The following is a 24,825-nucleotide window of genomic DNA, read 5'->3' on the forward strand; positions in this document are numbered from 1 at the left end:
CTGTCACATGGAGCTTTACCCCCTTTTACCCCCATCCATAGGGGTCCCCAAAACCCATTTCCAAAATGGTTTCTGGCCTTCAACTGCCTGATCAATCACGTCACTGTTTGGCCAGGAAAATCACATGAAAGTTGAGCCTCGTCAGTCAGATTAATGAAATGAGATGTTTCAATTGTCAGAGGCACCTCTTTATCTTATATAGAAACAGACTTATGAAATAAATGTTCAAATTTCCTATTTTGAAATGATTACAAAAACCATCTGCTTTATATGTTCTAACCATGGCATGTCAAGGTCAAACTTAGGGGTTAAAGGTCAGATTCTTTTTTTATGTCTTATCAATATTGTACATCTCCAACAGTTTAAAGGGTTATTGAAATAGCTCAAATATTCACTGCACATCAACTTGCAGTGTATGATGTTCCAGCTGCGTCACTTCATGGTCAAGGTCAAGAGGTCAACTTTTTCATAGTTGGTTCATTTTTAAAAAGTAATCAGACAACCATCCATTATTGATCAATCCTGTAAATGATAAACTTTTGTTCCGCTTACTATTCCCATCATCAAACCAGAGCTCCTAATGTGTCTTATTTATACTTGTTAAAAGAAAACCTTCTTCCTTTGTTTCAATGATTAAATTCTTTGATGGTCCTATTTTAGAAAAACAGTGAACATTTAAGTCAACAAAGATAATTTCCTCACTGCATTGTTTATTTTCAATTATCAATTTGACAGTGATCGATTCAAATTTTATTTGAACCCTTTTCAATTGTATTGGATGATATGAGCAACACTGAGCACATGAAATGAGTCATCACGAGGATTCTTTTTCTTTTTGTATTCTTCCCTTACTTTTTATATCAATTATCAACTCTTTGTACTTGTTCTACAGCTGTGAAAGTTTAGAAGTTTTTTCTCAAATACTACTGTCTTGAAGTTGAAATGGTGACTGATGAGACATTGTAGTTTTTTAATGCCTTATTCAAGGCATTTGAATACCAGGAAATCCCTTTTAAGCTTGACTATTCCAAGAATATGGAGGCCTGGGCTATTTGAAATGACATCTATATACTTTGCTGTTGCAGCTAGCTTTTGCAAATACCTTGTTTAATACTTGTGTGTCAAGTAAAAACTTGATCAGTGACCTCGTTGTTTAAGATACAATAATACAATTTAAACTTCAGGGACAAGCCCAGTAGTATAAAATTCCACGATGATCAAATCCAATACTCGTTCTCAGTACAGCTGTGAAGTTTTTTCCGACATCAAACGTAGGTATGGGGCCTTAATGAATAGTTTCCTTCCAACTGGCAGAAATACCTTTGACCCAAAAGTTGTTGTCTCTCTGCCATTTTTTGAAGGGTTAGGATGTAAAAAACGATAAAGCAACTCTGCCAATCCACCCACACCTAAAAATGGGTGTAGGGAAACAACTTAACGAAATATAGAGTTTAGCCTGGGGCTGTATTTATAAAACTTCTGAGTAATTTTTTTTCAACTTTGTTTTTGTTGTTGTTTCTTTAGCAAGGAATATTTCAAATACCCTTTACTTTTCATTAAATTTATTCGTATGCTTTTTTCTATTGAGACATTTTTTGCGCCTATATATACAAATTCTTGATGGCTAAAAATGATACAAGTTGAACAGTTTTCTTAAAACTTCACTCTCACAGATTGAATGTTTTAAAAACTTTTTTTTTTGTCTTGGAACAAGCCAATTTTTGCGAAAAACCAGTGATATAAGACTGCTGGCAAAAATTAGATCGCAGATTTTTGTGTCGCCTGAAAAGACGACATATAGGGGTTAGCGGCGGCGGCGGCGTCCGCGTCCCATTTTCGCTTGTCTGGGGTATATCTCCTAAGCTATTAGTGGTATCAACTTGAAATTTCATATGTAGATAGATCTACTTGAGGGCAAGTGCAGTGCACAAGAACTGTTACTCTTGCTTCCATATTTTTAGAGTTATTGCCCTTTGTTATTTTTCATGCTTAAAGTTTTGTCCGGGGCATATCTTGTAGAATATAAGAGTTATCAACTTGAAACTTCATATGTAGATAGATCTCATGGAGGGCAAGTGCAGTGCACAATAACAGTAACTCTTGCTTTCTTAGTTTTAAAGTTATTGCCCTTTGTTAATTTTCATACTTAAAGTTTTGTCCGGGGCATATCTTGAAGAATATAAGAGGTATCAACTTGAAACTTCATAGCTAGATAGATCTCATTGAGGGCAAGTGCAGTGCACAAGAACCGTTACTCTTGCTGCCATATTTTTAGAGTTATTGTCCTTTGTTAATTTTCTTGCTTAGGTTTTGTCCGTGGCATATCTGGTAAACTGTAGGAGGTATCAACCTGAAACTTATTCCGTAGGTATATCTGATTGAGGGAAAGTGCAGTGCACAAAAAACGTAAATCTTGCATCTATATGTTTAGAGTTATTGCCCTTTGTTAATTTTCATGCTTAAAGTTTTGTCCAGGGCATATCTTGAAGAATATAAGAGGTATCAACTTGAAACTTCATAGCTAGATAGATCTCATTGAGGGCAAGTGCAGTGCACAAGGACCGTAACTCTTGCTGCCATATTTTTAGAGTTATTGCCCTTTGTAAATTTTCATGCTTAGGTTTTGTCTGTGGCATATCTCGTAAACTATAGGAGGTATTAACCTGAAACTTATTCCGTAGGTATATCTGATTGAGTGAAAGTGCAGTGCACAAAAACCGTAACTCTTGCATCTATATGTTTAGAGTTATTGCCCTTTGTTAATTTTCATGCTTAAATATTGTCCGGGGCATTTCTCGAAAACTATAAGAGTTATCAACTTGAAACTTTATAGATAGATCTTATTGAAGGGGATCGCAGTGCACACAAACTGTATCTCTTGCTTCCATATTAGAGTTATTGCCCTTTGTTAATTTTCATGTTTAACTTTACCTTGCACACTTTTTTAGCTCACCAGAGCACAAAGTGCTCAAGGTGAGCTATTGTGATTCGTCTTTGTCCGTCAACAATTGCTTAAAGAACATCTCCTCTGAAACTACCTGGCCGAATTCAATGAAACTTGACAGGAAGGTTTCTTGGGTGTCCCTCTACAAAAATACAACAAGGGGTTACGATTGATTAACAACAACAACAACAAAATGGCCGACTTCCTGTTTTGCTTTAAAAACTTGAAAGTTAAATGGCAACATCATTGTCTATAAATGAATAAAATGCCAATCTAACAGCTATAATGTCGAGAGTAAATAATTCATCAGGCGACACATCCGACTCGCGGAGTTCTAGTTATATTTAAGTTTAAAAAATAATGTTTTATGCATTTTTCTTAAACCGTTAGTAACGGTTTAAGCCATAAAACATTAATTTTCGAACGGAAATATGCAAATCTGCAATCTGATCTTCAGACAGCAATCTTTTATCAATGGTTTACAGATATTTACACAAAAAAAATCTCTTTCCATGACAAAAAATAAAAAAATTATAAAAATGGTAAATCTGTGAGAGTGCAGCTTTAAGATGCTATATATGACTATGGCCCCCGGCATTTTTGTTTATAAATAACGTTATGCAGACATTTTAGAGCTCATGGAATGTGATATCATTTATGTGGCTTAATTTCTAAGTGAATAGTTTTGAGGGCCATAAAGCATCTTTGTGAAACTCCCCCTTTAGTGGAAATAATTTTGTTTAAGATTCATTGGACTTGACCAGCCTTCTTTACATCGTGTTAGGGTTGGAAAATCGTACTTTCTTTTACATGTTGAATGTGCATCTATTCTGTTCTATTATTTAACCATGTCTAAATAAGGAACCATGGACATCTGAAATAGCTATCTGTTTGCAAAAATTAGCAACTTCTTTGCTAAAATATGAACTTGTATTATTTGAATATGAAGGGTAGATGGCATTTTCTGTAGTATTTAATATTGGTTCAAATTTACGCTCATCGCTTTCCAAGGTTCCACATGTATTTCATAATTCATTCTTAGTCAGTCGTGAAGACGGGGAAAAAATTAGCAAGCTGAGAGTTTGCTGGGCTGTCTTCCATTACAGTTTAAAAATGTATATTTACATATATATAATTTAGTTGTATTTGGGCTTGTCGAGACCTTTACCTTGGTCGAGCACCTCGGTGCTAGTTACCACTTGGTAGGGAAATCCACAAGTGGGCTATAAATATCAAATTGGGATTTATACACAAAAATCAATTAATTTTATATACCGTAATATAGATATAAATAACACTGATAATCCCATTGCTGGAATTACAAAGTCTGAACGAGTCTGCTGCATGTATATTTCTTAAGGCCAGGAACGTCCTAGTACTTGGCGTCCCGGTGGTTGCACAGTTGCGTTGCATTGCCAGGAGATTGCTGATGTTGCATTGGCTATTGGCAATTGGTGGTTGCATGATTGCGTTGCATTGCATTGCCAGGAGATTTATGATGTTGCATTAGCTATTGGTGGTAATCACTTGATACAATCGGTCAGCCCAGCCTCTCTCGGCTTGCGTGGTTTGTTCCCACTCGGACTTCCAGCCGTGTGTAACTATGACCAATTATGGAGTTCGTTCGTTTTCACGGCGTTATCTTGCCAATCCTTTTACTATTTGTTTTAAGCTGTTGTTCCAATAGCAGTTATTGTATAGCAAAGTTATTATGCTCTATCAGGTTGGTTATGTAGAATTAAACTCGGGAACTTTCAATGTCGTTTTGTTCTGGTTTCTGTTCAAACAGTCGTAAAATAATTTGTTAATCTAAGCACATGAATAAATAGGAAAAATTCCACTGAGTTAGACATTTTCTCAAAAATCGTTATGAGTACAGCCACAGACCTTTCATATGGACCAAGAACAATGAAAACACCAAATAACACTTGCTTATGAAATTTATTTATTTAAGTAGAAAGAGAAAAAAAGCCAAAGACTCGTATCATTTACCATGCATTTATTCTCAATCATTTTATATGACAATATCTCACATCACAGATTACAACTTGTGTTTCTAAACATCATCCTTGTCACACAAAATCAACACGTAATGCAGCCTGTTAATCTTAGAATTCCTGACCTTCATATTCCATTTTCATTTACTCATGCAAATATTTACACATCATAGTATACAGACAGCATCACAAAAGCATGAAAGAAAATAATGGTTACTTGACTGAATTCTTCTTTTAAACCAAAATGTAATAATTGGTTGGACTGGAAAAAAAATAATAATATTTAGAACTCTTGAACAAAATGAATTCATTTTTTCCCAAAAATGCTTGATAAAAGTGGACGCCAAAAACGGAATGAAACATGAATAACATGTTTATTCCTTTAATCTATTATATAACATTAAGATAAATAAAACAATTTAAGTAAAAAAAATTTTTTGCGATGCACACAACTGTCGACAACATTATCAATCAATCAATTTTGACATCTAGTCCTTACCTCTACAAATAACAGTTCCTAAATTAATTTGATGGAAAGAATTAATCAAGTTGTAAATGTCCCTTCCCATTGATGACAAAATATAATATCAATTTCCACATCTAGTTCTCAAACATAGAAAGGAGTCCATAAGCCTAGAAAGAAGTCCTCAGTCCAAGATGTAGTCCTAAAGCCTAGAAAGAAGTCCTCGGTCCAAGAAGTAGACTAGTCCTAAAGCCCAGAAAGAAGTCCTCGGTCCAAGAAGTAGTCCTAAAGCCCAGAAAGAAGTCCTCAGTCCAAGAAGTAGTCCTAAAGCCTAGAAAGCAGTCCTCAATCCTGGAAAGTTGTCCTTAAGCCTAGAACGAGCAGCTCCTATCTCTTGCCCCTTTTGGCCCCAGCTGGAGGCCGGTTAAGCTGAAAGGAAGTATCCCCACCGAGGCTAGGGGCTGGCAGGGTGGAGGGGAGTGGGCTTGTAAACAGGGAACCAGCTTGAGTGGAGCCAAGGGTGGATGTTGTCCCGCTCCCGAATAGCCCACCTCCAGTACCAAACCCTGGAAAGTAGGTATAAATGGTTAACTTCTGTTACTTTTTTTATTAAAAGCTGAAGAACTCCAACCAAAAATAATTTCCCTGTACCTTATGATTATGAGGTTGGGGGTAAGGTCATGTTTTGAAATATCCCGTACTTTGCAACAATATTGATTACAATCTAAAAAGAAAACAACAACTCCAAAACAATTCTTAAAACTTCATTTCACAATGGATCAATTTGGGAAAATATACATTTCAGGTAATATGACCGTATTTTACAAGTTGATTCACTAGTTATTATTACTATTATTTCGATAAAAAATTATTACACTTACCTTTAAATCCGGATTGCTGTGTTGTACTTGTGCCAAGGCCAAAACCTGAAAGGAGAATGACAATATACTAGAAACAATTTTATTACTTCACATAAAACTCTGAAAAACTTGCAGCATCTATTCAAAATGCTTCTGACAGATATTTTTTAGAGAATACATGAGCTGCATCCCACAAAAATCAGTTTTGTTGACAAGCAAAATTGTCAATAGTACATCATTATTTCAATATATAAAATAATTCATAAAATTTTGCTCATTTGTGTAAAAATGTTTAACAGTCAAATTTTGTCAGAAAGATTCTAAATCTCTTCTAAATACTTAAAACTATTTCAAATAAATAAAGGAATCACAATTGTAAAATTGCAACTAAAATTGCAATCATCATACTTGGTGGATTACCTGTCCCAAACCCTGAGGTGGTCCCAAAGTTACTGAAGCCTGTGACAGGTGGAGCCCCAGCCTGGGGCTGTGGTTGCTGGGTCCGGGTCAAGGCTGTGGCCATGGCAACAGCTGCAGCATTGTTGACACCGGGAAATGGGGACTGGCCATAAATATCCATGTGGGCTGGGGCTGACACTCGGACGGGGGCTTTTTTCTGACGCTCGAAAATATTCTTCGCATCACCATGGAATACCTTTCGATAGTTCAGGTAGTGCTCTTTTTGGGTCTGTAGAAGAAACATATTATCAAAGGTCACAAGTTTGAAATACTTAAACATAATGATAAACAACAAGTACAATTAATTGAAAAAGTCCTATTTTAGGGTTTCAGCTAGAGTTATTGAAGGATGCTGTTCTCTGTCCTTTTTAAGTAGCACCCTTCTGCCCTCATGAAGACCAGCATTGGCACCCTCCTGGCTTCAGAAAATGAGATGCTGAAGATAATACACGTTATTTTGTATACTATAATTATTAACACATACATACTTAATATATTTGGCAGATGAAACCTAATCCTACTTCAATAAAACACAAAATGCAAAATTCAAAATATCTATATTCGATACAATGTGCCCCTTTCTCCTTGGCTTAGCACCCTGCCCTTTTAAAATCCTGACTAAAACCCTACACGTTAACATCCATCCGGGTAAAGACCTTCATAGATGTACCGATGTACTCATTTTTGAACCATATTTCATTTTTAATAACTGTTTTCAAACTTTGGAAACGGACAAGATATTCAGTTAGTTAGGTTGTAGCATAGAATGTTACAAATAAACATGCATTGCTAAAAGTGGGTTACCTTGACAGCTTCATGGATCTGTTGTAGCTGTGCTGCCATGGCAACAAATGCTTCATGGAGTCTCCTTAGTAACAGAATCAGCTCTACAAAGAATATTTGCACTATTGGGTATACATTTTGGTAAAGTTTTCACGTTGTTTTCCACCAATGTATTACATGCAGCTGAATCATACAAAGTTACCTAAGAAATATAAAACAGTGAATATAATTATATAATACTAAAAGATTAGTCCATTTTTTCATGTTTTATAAATTCGGTCCAAACAGGGTAAGATGGTAAAAATATAAAGAAATTGTAATTCACCCTGTTTGTCATTCAGACATCCCCAAATAGACAGGAGATTTCCTATAGGGTAATAACTGTGCTTTGTGTTAACTGACTTCACTGTTTTATAACAACAATAAGTCACTTCGGTGTCTTTTTCTCATAAATGTAAACAATTGTCACACTTCTGCTACAAAGAGTCATAGTCATTAAAGAATGTTATTGTTACTCAGCAATGCTGTGTAATTACAAATGAATTAATCCAGTCCTAACCTATTTATAGGATATCAGCAGGGACACGCTCGATTTAATGTAGAGACTAAATTTTCGACATCATGGAGACTGCAGATTGCGCCACTAACGTCATTTTAAATATAATGAAAGTTTCTTGTCGCCTTTTGTTACAAATGGCGACAATGGTGATTGCCAGCAGGAAGAGTCATGTACAGTACACTTATAGAGTAAAACCCACTTTTCTTCCACAAGAAAATGATTTTATTGTCTGTCTGCTTCACGCTATCAAGCCATTCCTCCTAAAAAATGCTGCAGAAACTTGATAAGAATCTCTTATAAAATTCATATAATATAAATAACAATGTAAATCGGCTATGATATAACTAAAGTAATAAGATTACATAACATGACTCAAGGGTCAGTGGGCCAACACAACTTGTTGACATGAAAAGTCACAACTATGACTAGTTGACAAAAAAAAGATGTACTACATGACTCATGGATAAATGGTCCAAAGTACTTTAAATTATATAAAGATTCCATATTGTTACACATTTTTGTATTAAAAGTTCAGTACTTCACTGTTTAATAACCCCCCTCCCCCCACCCCTGCCCATATGGAAATTTGCTGAAGTTTTTATATATTTCATGTATAGAAGTTCTACAATACATTAGATTCTTATAGTGTTTTTGAGAACCTTTTGATGATTTGGTAGTATGTTCTGGAACATTCTTATTTGTTATATAAGGCCAAACTTCTCTGATCATTGGATTAAAGGTAAAATTAAAGTCTCTTTTCAACGATCAGTCATTACCAGTTTCACCAGTGCCAGAACATTTAAATAGTGCTCATATGGTGTGTTCAATATTTCATCTGGATTAAATTCTATGGACACTTAAAAATACATGGATCAGTGAGGCTATTTTGTGAACTTTTGGGCATTTTTTCTTATTTAGGTTTTTTAAAATTCACGTTACTTATTTAAACTTTCTTATGGAAAAACGGTTAGTAAATAAAATTTGTTTGTGAACGGTTTCTCTTTCTCTGAAAAATGCCTTTGGTTGTCATAACAATATGGTTTTGTAATAATATCACTTGACAAGAGCATGACTTATGCAAAAGCACATAAAAATACGGCTGGCATCACCAATCTGATCTACTTTTTGCAAGGTTAAACATGAGAAGCTTTTAAGGAAATTATAAGCATGTTCATTAGATTTATTTCAACATTTTCTCCAAAAACAAGCTAAATATGAAGACCCATCTGTGGAATTAATATCACAGAAGCCCTTGAAAATCTAACATTTCTGTCACTGAAATATTGAATGCATAACAAAACACCAATTGACAATATCAAAGTCTAAAATTAAACTATTGCCTCAGTAAACAGATACCATACAAGCATTATAAGTTCCTTCATTTTGTTCCCAAAGGCAGATTACGTTACCAAGAAGTTGTTAAAGTACCGGTTCCTAAATAAACATGCAGAACTTCCTTTGTGAGTGGAACCGGCAAGATCACTAAATAACAAATGATTTCTACTTATAACAGTAGGGTGTTCTTTTCACTGAAAGGAACTGATTATCACAGCTTGATACAAAGAAAGTACTTTTTGCAGTCAAGTCTGAATGCCCATGCCAACCTGCTATACCTTCAGCAATGCCACAGTTTTAGTATTCATTTAGGCAAATGGATGTCTTATTCACAATACTCTCACATAATAGGGATTTAAAATCAACCAAATACCATAATTGCTTATCACCAATAATCAGAGAGGTCATTTTGACCAATCCTTGATTTCATAATGAAAACTGGACCATGAATTACGTATGAAATGGTGCAACTAATGTTAAGATAATCTGTTCTCTAATGACAAACATAATCTTGGAATTTAATATGGGCAAGTTTAACTCTTCACTGGTCAAGGTCATGAGAAAGACATTTATCGTCATTTTATGGGTTTAAAACAAAGGTCATGAAAATAAATATTAATCGCTATGTTATGGGTTTAAATGTTGGTATGTTATGTCCCAATGAAAAATTTTGAACCATTCTCGATCGTTTTATCCCTACTACACAAAGAAATGGACATGGATTTAAAACTTTGTTTCAAATCCAACTGAGCCGTACCATCATGTGTAAGTCTGCTGGGTTGGTGTAAGGAGGCCAAGTGGTTCTCCAGCATCTCAATCTGCTGTCTGTACTGTAACATCTGACTCTCAAAGCTCTCTATCACACACTGAAAGTATCTGCAACACAAATAATCAGTTTTGGGTACATACATTTATTTAAAACACCGTGGGCAACAGCCAAATTCAAAGTATCGGTCTAATGATGTCTGTTGGGCATAATGCAGACAGGATATATCCCTATAAACAGCAGCCCCTGGTTCTTTAACGTGCTCAACACTCTTTATCAGGAACCTGTTACAAAAACAGCAAGTACCTGCCAAGTATGTGGAAAGGTAAAATAAATTGTATGCATACCTTGGGTTAAGCAAACACACACATTCCTAATACTCAAAGCATGCTTCTACATTAACAAACAAACAATTATTTACAAATTCAAAATAAAAGGTTTCTTTCAATGTTGATGCACATCATTTCCTTAACCAAAGTCCTTTCTAAAAATGCTGACTGTAAGACCACTTGTAGTGAAACCAGACGTTAACCTTTCAAATGATGTGTTAAATTTTTAAATCGCAGAATATGTATTATCTGGCCCATAATTTGAAATTGAAACACACAATTTAATACACTTCAGGCATGATACTATTTCATTTTAAATGTAACTTTTAGCAGCTTTACAAATAACTGGGTAATGACATGCAATTGTCTTCATCGAAAGTCATTATATTTGGTCCACGTGGGGTTAAGTTAACTATTCATTAATTGACATTAAACTTTTGTTTCAAAAACTAAGGCATCATCAGATAGCATGATGTTACCTGGAATATAATTACTAGTTTTAATGTTATGTTTCTAGTTCAAGTTTTATGTCTAGAACTCAATTGTAAAGGTAGAATTCCCATCTATAATAGACTTTAAACACTAGAGCAGTAGGTATAAACTAGAGATTGCTTTCTTTTAAAAGCGATTGTCTCCCCTATTGTGTTGTCGTAGCTGAGAAAAAATTGAAGACAGACATTAACTTTTGGACAGGAGACAAACCAACAGTGACCTTCAGACTGATGACCAACATCAGTTTTTCACCTGAAGGTCACTGTGACCTTGACCTGTTTCAAGGGCAATGATGACTACAGATTCAATGATAATGATGACTACTGTTTCAAGGACAATGATGACTACTGTTTCAAGGACAATGATGACTTCAGATTCAAGAGCAATGATGTCTTCTGTTTCCAGGGCAATGATGACTACAGTCTTCAGGACAATATGACTACAGATTCAAGGGAAATGATGACTACAGTTTCAAGGGCAATGATGACTACAGTTTCATGGGCAAAGGCTAAAGTTTCCAGAACAATGCTGACTACAGTTTCAATGACAATGATGACTACAATTTCAAGGACAATGATGACTACAGTCTTCAGGACAATATGACTACAGATTCAAGGGAAATGATGACAACAGATTCAAGGGCAATGATGACTACAGTTTCATGGGCAAGGGCTAAAGTTTCCAGAACAATGCTGACTACAGTTTCAATGACAATGATGACTACAATTTCAAGGACAATGATGACTACAGTCTTCAGGACAATATGACTACAGATGCAAGGGAAATGATGACTACAGTTTCATGGGCAAGGGCTAAAGTTTCCAGAACAATGCTGCCTACAGTTTCAATGACAATGATGACTACAATTTCAAGGACAATGATGACTACAGATTCATGGACAATGATGACTACAGTTTCAAGGACAATGATGACTTCAGATTCAAGAGCAATGCCTACAGATTCATGAACAATGATGACTACAGTTTCCAGAGCAATGCTGACTACAGTTTCAAGGGCAATGATAACTACAGTTTCCAGGGCAATGTTGTCTTCTGTTTCAACGGCAATGATGGCTACAGATTCAAGAGTAATGATGTCTTCTGTTTCAAGGGCAATGATGACTACTGTTTCAAGGACAATGATGACTACATATTCAAGAGCAATGATGAATGCGGATTCAAGAGCAATGATAACTACAGATTCAAGGACAATGATGACTACAAATTCAAGAGCAATGATGACTACAGATTCAAGAGCAATGATGACGGGTTTCCAGGGCAATGCTGACTACAGTTTCCAGGGCAATGGTGACTACAGATTCCAAGGCAATGATGACTTCAGTTTCCAGGGCAATGATGACTTCAGTTTCCAGGGCAATGATGACTTCAGTTTCGAGGGGAATGTGACTTCAGTTTCCAGAGGAATGATGACTACTGTTTCCAGGGCAATGATGACTTCTGTTTCCAGGGTAATGATGACTTCTGTTTCAAGGGCAATGATGACTTCAGCTTCAAGGGCAATGATGGCTTCAGTTTCGAGGGCAATGATGACTTCAGCTTCAAGGGCAATGATGGCTTCAGTTTCCAGGGCAATGATGACTTCAGTTTCGAGGGGAATGTGACTACAGTTTCCAGGTTAATGGCGAGTACAGTTTCCAGAGCAATGATGACTACAGATTCAATGGCAATGGTGACTACAGTTTCAACGGCAATGGTGTCTACAGTTTCCAGAGCAATGAGACCTTCAGTTTCAACATAGATACCTTTATCTAGTAGGATAAAATAACTTAATAATACTTAAATAAATATTTTTTTTATTTTTATTGAATAAAGAAAAAATCCAAGAATGCTAATCTTGACCAATACCTACAACTGTGTTTAACCTCAACCTCTAGAGAATGCACTGGTGATAACAGTCATGAAAACTGATTTGAAAACTTACTTTATAACATAATTGGAGTCTAACTTTCAGTACCAGTTGCAATATTAATAATTTAAATGTATGTTAGTATCATGAATCCTAATCAACACAATGAAACAATTTAAACCAATGAAACAATCAATGTCCCTTATAAAAATACAGTGTTTTAAGAACAACAATATAAAATCTTTATTGCACTTCAATGTCTTAATACTTTGCACTAAGCCCTCAATTTGTACTTAATATGAAACTCCAAAAAATCCAAATGTGTTAACTTCTTTAAATAAACTTATTATTAAAACAATAAGGAACTCACAACATAGGAGCTGTATTCTCGTACTGCAGGCCCGGAGGCGTCTCCTTTGTCCTCACTGCCATCTCTGCATGCTTCAACTCCTTCATGAAAGATGAAAAAATGATACAGAACCACAAAATCTTAAAATAGGAAGATTTATGAAGAAGGTGACCACAATCTCCAAGCTCAGATTCTTTTTGTCATCACAATGCTGCATCATTAGTTAAAGTTCCCAGAAACAACATGATTAGACTTGAGATATCTTTAATATGGCGGTTTAAGGGCCCTGATCAATAGAAAGTATTGTAACTTGTCATCTAGTGCAATGTACAAAGAAAATTTGCTTAAACGTGTTACGTTGTGTTAAGGAGTAAACCAGTTTGCAATCAAATGGAAGAGGCTTTTGACAATAAAATCATTTATGTCTTGTGGCATCCTGATATCAATTCAAACTCGATGACAAATTGCGCCATGCAGACCCCTTTGAAAGAGCCTATGACCTTGTCCTTTGAGGTACAGACCTGGGTCTTGGTCCCCACATGCCACTTTTTCATGGTGAACCTTTTGGCATTTTCTTTTGAAAATCCTAAAATGCATGAATGAGATGCAGCCTTGACAAGGTTCATTCCAGACGCACGCATGCCACACATACACAGTTCCACATTGTGACAACTATGTCTCACTCACCGCAATCACCACAAAGCCACAAAACATTTTTTCAATGTATCGCTTGTTTGGAGGGCCATTCATCGTCAAACCAATGGTCATACCAAATTTAGTGTAAAAGGAGCAAAATGTTGTAAAATCTTTATCAGGAATTTGGGCATTCATGGAAGCTACATGTACCTTAATGGACTTAGGGATATGGTTAGAAAATACATCAGCCAAAAATTACACTAGCTTAAAAAAATTGTAAAGTCAATGTAAAATGCCTAAGATTATGGTTTGTGCATGACTAAAACTCCCTCATTTCTTACTTTTTAAACATCAAGCCTATGACATAACTCCCTCATTTTTAATATTTAAACATCAATCTGAATCCTATGACATAACTCCCTCAATTCTTATTTCTAACCATCAATCCTATGACATAACTCCCTCAATTCCAATTTTTTAACATCAAGCATATGACATAACTCCCTCAATTCTAATTTTTAAACATCAAGCCTATGACATACCTTCTAAATAAGCCTATGACATAACTCCCTCAATTTTATTTTTTCAACATCAAGCATATGACATAACTCCCTCAATTCTAATTTTTGAATATCAAGCCTATGACATAACTCCCTCAATTCTAATATTCTATCAAGTATATGACATAACTCCCTCAATTCTTATTTTTAAACATCAAGCATATGACATATCTTCCTCAATTCTTATTTTTAAACATCAAGCCTATGAGATGCTCAAGATTGCTTCAATCAAACACTTTAAGCCCTCTGTTGTGTTTCTCAATCTTTGAAGGTTCATAATTCAACAAATGTTGCTGGTGGAGTACTAGGACTTGCTACATGTGATGCCCAGGGCCATTGTGAACTTGTGTACCAAATTTAGTGATATTAAGTCAAGAACTGATTTTAAGCACAGTGACGAAGACAACATGCTACAAAAGAAAACAAGCAAGTTCGTTAAGTTGATATCCCTCATTAGGCAAAGTTCATGGATTGGAAATGAAAAGTAGGTGGAATATTCCTATATTAACATGTAATTTGGCTGCAGAGAAATGGACCATTATGAATGTTGGATATAAGTTTGAGTTTGTTTGGAATTTTTTTAATTAAAAGTTTTGTATACAGAGTAACATTTGTAATAGTTTCTATGAATTTGAATGATTTTTCTAAGATTTGACTTAGTGACCTAATTTTTGATCATATGTGACCCAGTTTTATTTACGTCCAAGAGTTCATCAAGGAAAACATTTTGATTAAGTTTCATGAATATTTGACCACGTATAATGCCTGTAGTTTGTTCCAAATTTTTTTCTAAGATTTGACCTAGTGACCTAGTTCTTGACCCCATGTGATCCACTTTTACAAGTGGTTCAGATATGATCAAGGGGAACATTCTGACCAAGTTTGAACATTTTTTGATCAATGCCTACCGAGATATGGTTCCAGATGGACGGACGGAAAGACGGAACGACGGACAACGCCAAAAAAATATCCTTCTCCCGAAACCTTCAATTCGGCGGGGGATAATAATGACAGTAGCAAATGCTACATTATTTTCACTTTACTTGAAAAAACAGGCTATAGTTAAAACTGATTCTAAATGAAGCATTTTGTTATCACCAATTAACATACCCCGGTCATTTCTCTCTTGAGTTTTTCCACATTGCAGACATTCCTCTGAAGACCACTGGAGACAAGAGACAGCAGTTGTCTAAGTGCTGCACAGTCTTCCTGGACTTTCCCCATCGGTGTAGAGGACAGCCGCTTCATCTGCTCCATCTCTCCCTTCTCCTCCTTCACAAACTTCCTATAACAACAAGTGGAAGTAGCTGTCAAGTCAGGGGGAGGCAACTATCACACAAAGAGTAAAAAGTATGCCAGTCTTTCTACACTTTACCAGTGGCAAAGTCTTTTTTTTTAACGTTTCCCCCATATGAAAAGAGTACAGGCGTATCATCCCCTCTATTTTACTATTCTCCTGTACCTGTCAAGTATGGGGGGGGGTTACTATAGTCAAGGGGAAGACTCTTGAAGTCAAGTGGGAGCTACTGGAAGTCAAGGAGGTGCAACAAATTGAGGTTCAACCTCAAACTTAACTTTATGTTTAAGATACAAAATGATATGAGCTGCTTTGTCTTAAACACCTCGTACTTGTAAGCCTGGAAAATTATAGATATAATCTTAGAGACTCTACAGCCATTCCACTATAATTATACAAATCCTCCCTATACTACAATTTTCTAATTCCTTCCACCATCCAGACTTGGAACACTCTTTAAGCAATTCAACAGTCTGCCAATTCAGTACAGCAGTTCAAAAGGCTTCTCTATAACATTCCAAAAATCCAATTATATTTTTAAGCGGACCTACGTTTCTTAAGTATGATCACACAAATGTTTTTGTGGAGAAGCAGTGAGCTTTCATTTCCTTTTCTCTTCTTCTCATTTTGACATTTGAAGAACTCAAGATTCTTACAGGATAACAGTCTATTTCCTGGAGCAGCTATTACTTTAGGCTTATTATTGAATGATGATATACTATGAGTGTGTATACTCGTATATGGATTCCACCAGAAGGTTTTGCTGAATTTTGTTTGCACTGTCTAATTGTACACATGTTACGCTTCTATTCGGAGTACATTTCAGTAACTAATATTTTGCTTATTTTCTTTTACTAATGTCAAGTATATGAAGGGAGGCAACTATAAGAGGGGAGGGAGGCAACTATAAGAGAGGGGAGGCAACTGTATGTCAAGGGAGAGCAACAGAAAGTCAAGAGGAGGCAACTATTAGTCAACGGGGTACAACTTAAAGTCAAGGGCTGAGGCAACTAAGGCAAAGGAGAACAACTGAAAGTCAAGGGGGGTGCAACTATCAGTCAACAGGGGGCAACAAAAAGTCAAGGATTGAGGCAAATATAAGTCAAGTGAGAGCAACAGAAAGTTAAGGGGAGACAACTATCAGTTAATGGGGTGCAACAAAGTGTCAAGGGCTTAGGCAACTAAAAGTCAAGGGAGAACAACTGAATTACAAGTGGAGGCTTCTATAAGTCAAGAGAGAGTAACATAAAGTCAAGGGGAGGCAACTATAGGTCAAGGAGGGGCATCTACTAGGCAAGTCGGTGCAAATTACAGCTTAAGGCAGGCAACTTTAAGACAAGTGGGGGCAACAACAAATCGGAGAAGTCAACTAGAAGTCATGGGGAGGCAACTTTAAGAGGAAGGGGAGCTACAGTCAGTGGCACAGTTTTCCTGAACTTTGCCTAAGGCAAGGGTGTTTCATCTGCTCCCTACTCCTACACAGTTCCTTTTACAGGAAGGGTCACGGTTATATGAACATAAAGTTGTAATGAAAAGGTATTTGTAAAACGTAATGCTCCAAAACAATGTCTTGTAAAACCTACTTATGTTCAGCATGTAACCCAATCAACAAGCTATTCGAAATGATGTATGCTCCCCCACAGAGTGAAAAATTAGAAAGGAAAGCGCAAATTAGTAAATATTACTTTTCAATTTTATTTCTTTAAACTACCATTAATACATATTGCAATGCTGAAGACCCAACAAAAAATATTAATATTATCAAAGGGAAATCACTGTTAAAATAATTTAACAAGAGTTGTGGTTATTGTGCACTGCACTCCTCAGTAAGCGCTATCTGTGTATGAGGATTGAACTCCTCACCTAAAAGACTTCTGGAATTAATGCTTTCGACAAACATTAAGAGAACAAATCAAAATAAGTCTAAAAAAAAAAGATGGTCTGCCACCTGGACTTACAGCTTCCTTCTAAAATACTGTTAAAGGGGGAATATTTCAGCAATGACTGAATGTGGGATTATGTTTCTTGCATACTGGACTTGTACATTTTAAGTTTTATTGATATTCCAACAATGATTTTAAGTTATTCTCCAGACAAGTGTGTGATGTGCAGACGACAGACAAAGCAGTGACTGTATGCTCTCCCTTTGGAGCATACTTTCGGGAAGCATACAAAGGAAACATACAAAGGTTTTAAAGTTACTTTGACCTTACACTTTTTACCCTTATGTCAACCTGCGTGCAATTATCAATATTACAGTTTCGATGAACAAGCCCAAATACTGACACTTAAGCATTAATTTGTTATGACAAAATGAAGCCCTGCTATATAAAATCTGGAATTTGAGAAAGCACAGACAGCATTTAACCACTTGCAAGGCTTGTGCTGTGACCACTGTGCATGTTTAACAGTTGTTGCTGTCTCCTAACAGTTGTTGTAGTCTCCTCAACAGTCTGACAATGTTTTAGTATTTGTCAGAGATGTGACCTATCATCCCTTCTAGGAAAAAAATGCGCTTCTTACTAAGACCTAGCCAGTCCTATCTTTTCCATACTTGAGTCCATATAATAACATCCAAACAAATTAACAGCATCTTCATCTAGGAATGGCATTGCCCCAGTACAAGGATTTTTTGTACAAACACAATGGTTCCAACCTCGATAATGCCATTCCTCGAAGAAAATGTTGTTTATATGATATGAGGTTGAAAGTTCAAATGAGAAAACACAGGTGGTGTTTATAAACACCACCTGTGTCTTCTCATTTGAACTTTCAACCTCAAATCAATCCTAAATCACTTAAAATACTTGTTCTTAAGAAATATATCTTGGAATTTGTTTTGGGTAAAGATTAGTTTCATAAAGATACACATATTATAATATTTCACAAAATCACTACACAAACTTGACAGAGTGAAAGAAGGCTTTGCTAAAAGATCATACAAGTACCCCGGTACAACTTACAGAAGTGCATCATTTATGACACAGTCATTTTAATCAGATAAATTCATAATTACTCAGACATTCAAAGTAAAGATGCTCATAATGTAGTCTTAAAACAGGCTTTTTTACAATCATCAATGTTAAACTTTAAAATGCAGTGATCCATGATGAACAGAAAGGTTCTATGGAGTTTACTCTAACACTGGTATTACAAATTTTGTTTTGCAGTGTGTATGACAGATGAAATATGTTTATATTAGTTATGCAACCAACTGACCACCTTCCACATTCTGACCTATTAGTTTTCTATCCATTTTGTGTTAATAGACATGCAAATTTAGCACAAGCTGTTAAAATGTTCATCATGAAATATTTTTATTGTATGACTCACATTTGAAAGAATATTTATTATACAAGTACTGCGATCATAGATAGAGTCTAACCAATATAATACATTTCCTTTGCCTCCCACTAAACTCGACGATACAGTGATGCAAATAATTTTACAATTCTTGAAAAGATCATGATCTTACTAATTTGCTTCTATGATTTTCTGTAAAATGTCATTTCATTGTCACTCCTGTTATTTTTACTTCAGTGAAAATATCAAGTTTTATATTTTCACTGATCTTTAAGATTCTGATTTCCCTGTTGGTCAATAAGGTACTGTATAAATAAATGATAAACTCAGCCTATTGTTCTACCTTAGTTCATCAACATCAAGCATGATGTTGTTTTCAACCATCGTCTCCTTGGCCGACTTGCCATCCCTGAAACAAAGATGTTAATTAAATAGCTTGACTTCATAAATAATATCATGTATTCATGTATGGAGAAGTTTGATGCACAAAATAATGTCAAACACTCCTACTCAACATGGCTGGTAATGTATCCAACAGACCAACTAAGCGACTGACTGTATGGCTTCAATATACCCCACTTCAAGCTTTGTTTACAGGGATAAAATTAGTTATAATCCCAAGTACAATTATCACAACATTTGGTTAGGATTGGATAAGAATGCTTAAGTATAAGGGGGCAGTCAAAATGAATTAGGTTGAATTTTGACAATTTATGGGCAATAACTCAAGAGAAAAATATTTTTTTTATATAATATCCCCTTTAACACTGTGACCCATTGTAGTAAAGATTGAATTACAAATGCTTGCTAAAGTAAGAGAGTATTAAAAGTGAATTTGGCAAAAAAAATCTTAGTACTAAGTCAAGATATTATACAATAATATTGTGATTCAGTTTGGTTAAGATTGGATAACAAATGCAAAAATTAAAGAGTGGAAATGAAAGTGTGATGCTGCAGTTTGCATACCATAATTATAATAACTATTATGAAAGAGATAGACTATTTGATATATCATTCTCATTTAAAACTTAAATTATTGTTAACTTCGAGGTCATCAGACAACAGAACCTTTCACAAAACAATAATAAGGTGCAAACTCATATCTTACCCTGGTTTGCTTGGATCATTTGCAGTAGCTGATGTTGTGGTTTTGGGATCAACCCCTCCTAGTCCTGTAGAGGTCGTCTTGGCAACGGATGTCCCAAAAATACTGCCCCCTGCCGTACTTGATGCAGCCCCCAATCCTGAAATTCCTCCAAAAAGTGAGGATGAGGTTGTGGCTGCTGTTGAAGCACCTGAATGTGAAAGGGAAATAACTGTGACTATTTTCCAACATAAACAATAGTATGGGTTGTCCCTTTATCAAGGACTAAACTGTTTAGATATAATTTATACTAATATCTTATATTTTTATTTAGTTTAAGGACTTTTTGAGTTCAATGCTGCAGAATAAATAATAACAAGGCTTTTGTCCAAAACCAAGTATGCAGTAGTGTTGGGAATCGGTTGCAATTTTACTATCGATGATCGGTTCCACTCAAGTAACCGATTATCGATAGTACAATCGGTTTTTAAAATACTAGATAGTACCTGAGTTGTAGTTTTATTCATGTACAGTATTAAACTCTTAATCATTATATGCATATACTATCGATTTTTGCCGATTTCAGGCCCAACCAATCGATTTTCAGAGGATTTTAGAATCATTCATATTGTCTGTGGAATAAAAGAGTGTCGTGGAATGAGTGCCAATTGGAGAATATCACTTTATAGACACAAGAACAAGGAATTGGTCAAGGGCATAAAGTCAGCATTACTTTTTGATGAGATGAGCAGTATAGCTGGTTAAAGAACCAAAATATTATTCCCATAAACAATCTGACCAAATTTGGTGATTACAAAGGTTTACAAAGGTTTCTAAGGCTGGTGATCGGACAGGACCAAATTTAGGTAATTTCTATAATTTAAGGGCCATAACTCTCAAGAGAATGGAGGGATAGGGTTGCTGATCAGGCTGGCCCGAGATATTATGCAAATACACATTCTGACCAAATTTGGTTATCATTGGACGAAGGCTTTTTAAGTTATAAAACAGACAACATACTTGACACCGCCCCTTACGTCACAGGTAAAACTATATGTCCTATTTTTTTTAAAAAGGGAAAACATAAAAATGAACAGAGTTCAATTTTTAGTATAAATACCAAAAACAGAGTTATGGTTCATGTGCAATGCACTCCTGCTCAATAAAATCTATCTGTGTATGAGGTTAGAGGTCCGTACCTCAAATACTTTCGAAGTTAAGCTCCAGACAAAAATTAAGCATTAAAATTTACAAAGCCTTAATGCAGCAACTTATTAAGTGCTTCAATCTATATATGTAGATACTCATTTGAACACAATTTTGTAAACCCAAGCCTTGATTGATTTCATTTTTAATAATAAAACATTCAGTGAAATAGAGCTAAAATTATTTGTCCAATTTTTTCAATAATTATTCAAATTACAGCTCTTTTTGAACTTTTGATGATATTCTATCATTGAAACAAGCATCTGTTCACATTCCATGTAAAAAGTGAACAAGATCTTTCAAAATAGTTGTTTTCCTATTTCTTAATTTTTCTACCTAAAATTTTACAAACACGTGTTTCCTGATGTTTCAAATCAGCACATTAAATAACATGTTCAGAATGCAGGTCACAATTAACAACATCCCTTCTCAAAAAAAAAATACACTTTTTACCAAACACGCTTAAAACACACTAAAAAGCGTATTTTTCCTGCGTTTTTCTGAAAAAGTGTATTTTTTTTTTGCGTATTTTTATGAATAACTGCGTAATATGTGTATCTTTTTTAAATAAGTGTATTTTTTCTGCATCTTTTGTTAACTGAAGTGCATTTTTTGTGTGAATAAGTGCGTCTTTTCTAACAGAAGTGCGTTTAAGTGTATTTTTTCTGTCAATAAGTGCGCTTTTTATACAGAAGTGCGTTAAAAGTGAATCTTTTAGGTTTTCTTTTTCAGCAGAGTGCGTTTTAAGTGGATCTTTTAATGGAAAAGTGCATCTTTTATTTTGTTCCTTTTTTTACCATCAATAAGTGCGTTTTAAGTGCGTCTTTTATTTTGATATTTTTCTGACCACCAGTAAGTGCGTTTTAAGTGCGTCTTTTTGTTAGGAAGTGAATCTTTTACTTTTTTTAATATAAATGTGAATCATGCCCTTCTCAAAAAAACATTAATGAAATACACACATAAATACAAGATTATATGAATGAATGAATCAATGAATCAACCAGTAAATACCGTATTATATCATGTATAGGACGCTAGCATAGATAGGACGCAGGCAAAAAAATAGTTGAGAAAACGGGGTAAAAACCCTTGATATATAAGATAGGACGCAGCGGAAAATGTCAAAATCGGAGCCGAAAAATTGAGGTTGGTCAAGTATTTATAACATATATATTGAAGTAAAAAACAAACAAAAAATTGTATATAAGGCATATTTTGGTAACTGTCTTGTGTATTTCGATAATTATTGTCTTATTTTGGTAATTTAGTGTACACAACAATGATATATGTCTTGACATTTTGAGAACATTTACGCATATTATAAGACTTATACAAATGCCGTAATAGTCCAGACTGACAGTCAACCGTTGCAACCGTTGCAATAGTTTCGACATGCTTTCTGAATGACAGTCAACCGTTGCAATCGCAACAAAACTGTGTATTGTCAAAACTGATGATTGTTTTGATAAGGCTTGTCGCTGTGCGGATTAAAGCATGTCGGCATAATTAAGTGTCAGTAATTAGCCTTGCCAGCGGAAGGCACATCGGGTAAAGTGCGAACAAACAACCATAAGGTTTTACCATCACAATAGTTTGTTCTATTGATGTTTTTCTAATGACAGACAGCGGGTGTTTTTCACACCTCCGCACATTTGAAAAGATTTGATAGTGATAATAATGCTACTTTGCGTTATGCACATTCATTTATCAATTTTGAAAAACAGTAACATACAACAAAATGTTTTGTAAAATATCGAAACATTAAAATCATAAACAACGATTAATTGATATTTACCTCCTTTCCCGATTTCCGTTGCCGTTATAACTCAATCCAGTTAAAGTGCTGACTCACATAGAGTTTTTGTGAGTAGCGTCCCTTTTATAAAAAAGTAAACACTCGTGTTTTTTTCAATTTATTTCTCAATAAATCATTTTAAAGTAAACATTCAATATATTTCTGCGTGTGTTAACTTGCGTGATTTTACCTATGTCAGTTGTTCTCTTCGGTGACGCAGTACAGATACTTACTATTAACGCGTTCTTCCCCGGTCCGATATTTTCAACCTGAAATGGACTTGGAAAAAACCAGATGAAATTCTAATAGCATAGAAAGGACGCAGGCAATTTTTAAGACGAGAATTGGGGGTAAAAAAGTGCGTCCTATGCATGATATAATACGGTAAGCATTTTATTATTGATCAATTTACCTTCAAAATAAAAAAAATAAATAATGAAATAAAAGGAAAGATTATTTTAAAAATCAAAAATATATTGTAATTTCTTATTTATTGTGTGAATCAAAAGAACACATTTTACTTGTGGGCAAGAATCAATTGCATGTAATTACAACATTTATAGAATTATTATTCCTTAAGTTTCTTGTAATGACTACCAAATTCTTTGTCATTTCCATTCCAATTTTACAACATGCATGATAAGCCTGATCTTATCTGATTGTACCAAGGACCAATTAAATCTCAGCATTTAGGGAGCCAATTTAAAATCAAAGCTTCTGGTAGCCATTTTGTTGGGATTTCATTAAAAGAATATTGATGATGTTTTAATTAATAAATGGATTTACACCAATTAAAACAAATTAATATTAAAGGGATTAGTGAAGTAAAATAATGATCATTAGATCAGGTGAATATGAACTATGATTAGAAACATGATTTGACAAAAATATAACAAAAGATCCTTGAGACTGTCATTTTCCAATTTGTAGCTAACAGTTTCATGATTTTCTATCAATTGTTTTTGCCACTGAGTAAAAGGTTATTTTATTATTGCTAAATTTGACAAATATATACTTGTTTGTCTGACTGTAAATACATTATGTCTGGGTTATAAGGTGTCATGTTAAATTAATTATGAGATAAAAAAAAATTATATATGGAACACAAACTCATCTTTAGGAAATTTAAATGAAACTAAATGTGTATTTATTTATTCAAATGCATTCTTTTTTTGATGGTTCAATATATTTATATTATATATATATATATATAAAAAATATTTTTGCAAAAATGGACACTTTATATAATGCAGGTAAAATGCACCCGAGTGAATTTGTGCTTTTTTTTAACACAGAAAAATGCTCTTTTAATGCAGAAAAAAATGCACTTTTATCACATTTTTTTCATAAAATTTGGGTGCAAAAGATTTCCTTTTAATCAGTAAAAACGGAAGTGCGTTTTAAGCTTGTTTTTTAGGGATCAAAACGCACTTCTTTACTGAAGTGCATTTAACTGCGTTTTTTACCCCAAAATGCGCACTTAAAACGCAGTTGAGTGCGTCTTTTCTAGAAGTACGTTTTTACCTCCGAAAAGCGCAATAAAAACGCACTTTCAAGAAGTGCGTATTCTTTCCCAAACGTTTTAAGTGCGCATTTAGGGGTTGAAAACGCAGTTAAACGCACTTTCTTGTGAAGTGCGGTTTTTATCTTACACAGAAGTGCGTTTTGAGTGTGTTTTTTACCCCCAAAAACGCGGTTTAAACACACTTAGTGCGGTTTTTTTTGTGTGTAAGTTTGTTTTA

General features: G+C 34.9%; 1 protein-coding gene across 3 annotated transcripts in view; it reads right to left on the minus strand.

Moving 5' to 3' along the window:
* Positions 1-4,926: 4,926 nt before the first annotated feature.
* Positions 4,927-24,825, minus strand: part of LOC128227431 (nucleoporin p58/p45-like) — a 30,036-nt gene continuing 10,137 nt past the window's right edge. For 2 of the 3 annotated variants that reach the window (XM_052937965.1, XM_052937964.1), the window contains exons 6-14: positions 20,107-20,293; positions 19,342-19,407; positions 15,509-15,683; positions 13,224-13,303; positions 10,158-10,276; positions 7,528-7,610; positions 6,673-6,952; positions 6,286-6,330; positions 4,927-5,970 (exon numbers count right to left, since the gene is read on the minus strand). In XM_052937965.1, coding sequence (XP_052793925.1) covers positions 5,792-5,970; positions 6,286-6,330; positions 6,673-6,952; positions 7,528-7,610; positions 10,158-10,276; positions 13,224-13,303; positions 15,509-15,683; positions 19,342-19,407; positions 20,107-20,293 — 1,214 coding nt within the window. In that variant the 3' untranslated portion in view covers positions 4,927-5,791. The remainder of the gene's footprint in view (positions 5,971-6,285; positions 6,331-6,672; positions 6,953-7,527; positions 7,611-10,157; positions 10,277-13,223; positions 13,304-15,508; positions 15,684-19,341; positions 19,408-20,106; positions 20,294-24,825) is intronic. The other variant, XM_052937966.1, reaches the window with a different exon arrangement.

This window comes from Mya arenaria, chromosome 3 (assembly GCF_026914265.1).
Source record: "Mya arenaria isolate MELC-2E11 chromosome 3, ASM2691426v1".
Taxonomy (NCBI): domain Eukaryota; kingdom Metazoa; phylum Mollusca; class Bivalvia; order Myida; family Myidae; genus Mya; species Mya arenaria.